We start from the raw sequence: 3,579 nt of genomic DNA, 5'->3' as shown, positions 1-3,579 counted from the left end.
TGTGTGTGTGTGTGTGTGTGTGTGTGTGTCAGCTCAGCTGGTCTCAGTGTGGATAACTTGTTCATCAATAATAAAGGCCACTTTTCTTCTTCTCATCCAACTACAAAGCAGCTTCCCTCTACTTTCCTCCTCCAGAACTGGTCTTTACTGCACAAATAGTAATTATCAGGAAGCACATTAAAGTAAAGATGCAAAGTCACTTGTGTTTGCATAAGAGTTTTAACATTTCAGTCACAAAGACCAAATATAACCAGTAAAGGTAAGAATTGTTGTTAAACTACACCGTTGTTTGCTACGTGCTAGGAGTTTACAACAAATTTTGTGATGTAATGATGCCATTTAGTTTTATAGATGTAGATGTTTGCTGAGACTTGTCCCTTGTTTCCTATTGACACTAAATCAGGATTAGTATCTGTGTACACGTTCTTTATACTGTCCAAAAGTGATAGTTGTACTAGTGATTCAGATCCTTTATCTACTAACATCATTCATCTTTTCTTTATATAGTTGCTTTGTTTTCAACGATTCGTATTCATGTTTTAAGTGCATATTAAATGAATTATTAAATATAAAAGTGTTCTGTGTTTGCAGGTGTATGTTGTCTTTTGCTGATGTTGCTGTAAAGTCGTCAGTCTTCTTTGACTGACTGCATCAAACCAACCAGAGAAATGGAGAGTGGAGCTCTGGCAATGGAAGTCAGTGCTGGTCTAGGTGCGTCACCTTTCTTTAGATTCAGAATGAATATACTGTAATAATGGGGAAAGCAGCTGAAATACTGGACTATCAATTAAACGCTTGAAATAACAAGCAATAATAATGAATCATTTCAAATTGGTTAGAAGAGGTGAATAATTATTTTTTTTTTATCTTACCTCCAAAATAAATAAACATTTGAACTAATTAGTTAAGGGGATCACTTAGTAGTTGAACAAAATGCTAAAATAAATGGATAAAAAGTGTGCTGAAAATCTAGACATATTTACAAATATGTCATCTGATAACACACACTGATTTTGAAAGCAGATTTTCAGATTACTGGACACATTTGCAAGTCTTACTTTGCATTCAGAGACTCCGTTACACTCTTACAAATGTGGTACTGCTGACAATTTGAAATATAGTTATAGAACCGTTCACGCACATTTGTGAGTAATTCTGGTTTAACAACCTTTTAATAGCCATCATGTTGACAGACGGTATGCTTGATTGATCTGTAGATTCCACATCAAGGCGTCAGGCCTGGGCCAAAACCAGAGAATCCGTCTGGCAAGATTCGAACTCAGAACACCTCTTTGGTCCCCAGGAGCCCCAGCAGAGCCAGAGTAATGGGAACACACAGGGACCCACAGCACAGGGTTAGTTGAACTTAACTGTTTAGCCTCTTTTGCTAAATACTTTACCTAAAATACCCGTGTATCCAAGGTTTTACATTTGCTGACTTAATGATATGCTTTTATTTGTTTATGAACCTTTGAAATAGAAAAGGTTATAGAAAAAGCCTCTGTTCTAAAACATGGTGTGACTGAGAGTTACAGATTAAACCCAAATTCTTATTCGAGATGACACAAAATGTGACTGAGCCGGAAAAAAGCAGGAATAACGTCTGCAGAGGTCAGGATAGAAAGCCAAAGACTTTTCCCAAAGACTTCTATCCATAGATTTCTGTTGGATTCAAGGTCTTTTTGCAGCTATTAATTGGATACATTTAAACACGTTACTGTCCTACAGTCTAAAGGAGACGTGGAGATCACTTTAATTTGTCAGAAGATCAAAGTGAAATGAATTCTCATTCAGTAAGTATTGTCGGGTGTGTGTTGTGTTTCACAGGTTTTGGTTTGTAGCCCTAATAAGTGTAACCATCAAATCACTTTACAGGCATATAAAAAAGCCTGATTGCCTTCTTATTGCAAAAAAAAACAAGCGCAGCAAAACATATTATTTAGAGTGTAAAGCACCAAAGTTTTGGGCCACAGGGATTACTTTTTATGCACTTTTGCCCACATTTAAAATAATGTGACATTTAATCGTTATACATGTAAAATGTAAAGTTAGGGAAACCATAAAATGAATCATTATTTGTGGTCAGAGCATTGTGAAGAAAAGTTGGATGTGGACCACTTACATCTAAAACAGTGGAAACACAAACTGCAGACCAAATTACTGTAATGTTGACATATCCTGATGTCTGGCACCACTATAATAGTTTTATAGCATGTTGTAATCACTGCACAGTACAGCACGCGCTGTTTTATTGCTTTAACATACTCGTTTCTTTCTACTAGGACAAGTTCCTAACAACAAGATCGCCAGCTGGCTGAATGACTGCAGGTACAGTATTCATTCACCACCTGATTAAATATCCTGTTTTCAGTAAATGGCTCGCGTGCTAAAGCAGTGCACACATGCTAGATGATTCAGTCCAATAATTTAATGATGCTAGTTTAAAATGAATGTTTTTAAGCAAGAAGTTTAAAAAAATAGGATATGATACAAAGCAAACCTACAGGTCCTTTTATTATGTTATTCACATTTTTGTTCATAATGACCAAAATGTGCTCTTCTCTGTTTTTGTTGTAGTGAGTTCTTTTTAGAAAAACACTTTGAGTCCCTTGGACATACACTATAGAATAGAATAGAAAAGCCCCTTATTGTCATTGCACATTTACAAAGAAATTTAATTCCTTCAACTGTGCAGAAATAAAATATAAATGGCAAGAGAGCAGGAATAAATAACAAATAAGAGAAATGGATGCAATCAAAAGGAATATATACAAAACAAGAGAAAAGGCAAACATTGGAGAACAGAGTGCTTTGCAGTTTTTGGTCATTTTGGCTCATGCTGTGGTCAGCTAACCGAACTGTGTGCTGTAACTTCCTGAAGCTGAAAGGCTTAGAAAAACAGAATTTTCTTTCTTATTTTTAGGGAAAATAAACAAGAGTTTGTGGATATTTTTTTTCCAAGCTTTGTTTGACTAAAATTGCACTTGTATTTTTTTTTTTTTTTTATTGTTAATGATTTATTAAAATTATGGCATTATGGGCTTTTTCTTCTGCTTCTAAAGTGGGGCATTGCAGGAAAAATTATTGGAAATGTTTCCATTATATATAAACTGGATTGTGTTTTATTGCCGTTATCATTGTTAATTTTTCCTACAAACAACTTCACCTGTACAGACACTTCGACTGGTTAAAAGTAACTGTGCATCTGTGCTAATCTAGTTTTGAGGGGCATGCTATGAAGAAAGTTCAACATTAGCTGGGCTTTCTTTGCGTTAGCTGGCTTGACAAAACCTAAAACCTCAGTTGGCGATTACGAGTAAGATGGTGGTTATCAACTTTCTTTGTTAACCCAGGCTATCTGCTTGAGTGTGTTTGCACACTTACTTGAAAGGGGGATTGATTCTGCGTATCTGAGCGCTGAAACTTTAAACTGCAGGCACATTAAAGGTTATTCAGAATTAAAGGATGTTTAAACAGTAACACAGACGTGGAAATCACTTTTGGTTTGTTGCCCAATGAAAGTGAGATTAATTTACTGACTGAATAGATATTTTTCTGTATGTTCTTATCACAATCTGT

General features: G+C 35.5%; 1 protein-coding gene across 1 annotated transcript in view; it reads left to right on the top strand.

Annotated features, from left to right (window-relative positions):
• Positions 1–3,579, top strand: part of itprid2 (ITPR interacting domain containing 2) — a 53,625-nt gene that overhangs the window by 13,485 nt on the left and 36,561 nt on the right. The window contains exons 2-4 of the mRNA XM_013911005.1: positions 592–711; positions 1,218–1,355; positions 2,283–2,328. Of these exons, the coding sequence (XP_013766459.1) occupies positions 669–711; positions 1,218–1,355; positions 2,283–2,328 (227 nt within the window). The 5' untranslated portion in view covers positions 592–668. The remainder of the gene's footprint in view (positions 1–591; positions 712–1,217; positions 1,356–2,282; positions 2,329–3,579) is intronic.

This window comes from Pundamilia nyererei, unplaced genomic scaffold (assembly GCF_000239375.1).
Source record: "Pundamilia nyererei isolate P.nyererei 1_Seehausen unplaced genomic scaffold, PunNye1.0 scaffold00055, whole genome shotgun sequence".
In the NCBI taxonomy this organism is placed as follows: domain Eukaryota; kingdom Metazoa; phylum Chordata; class Actinopteri; order Cichliformes; family Cichlidae; genus Pundamilia; species Pundamilia nyererei.
The sequence above is the reverse complement of the archived record's forward strand: the minus strand, read 5'-3'. Positions and strand labels throughout refer to the sequence as shown.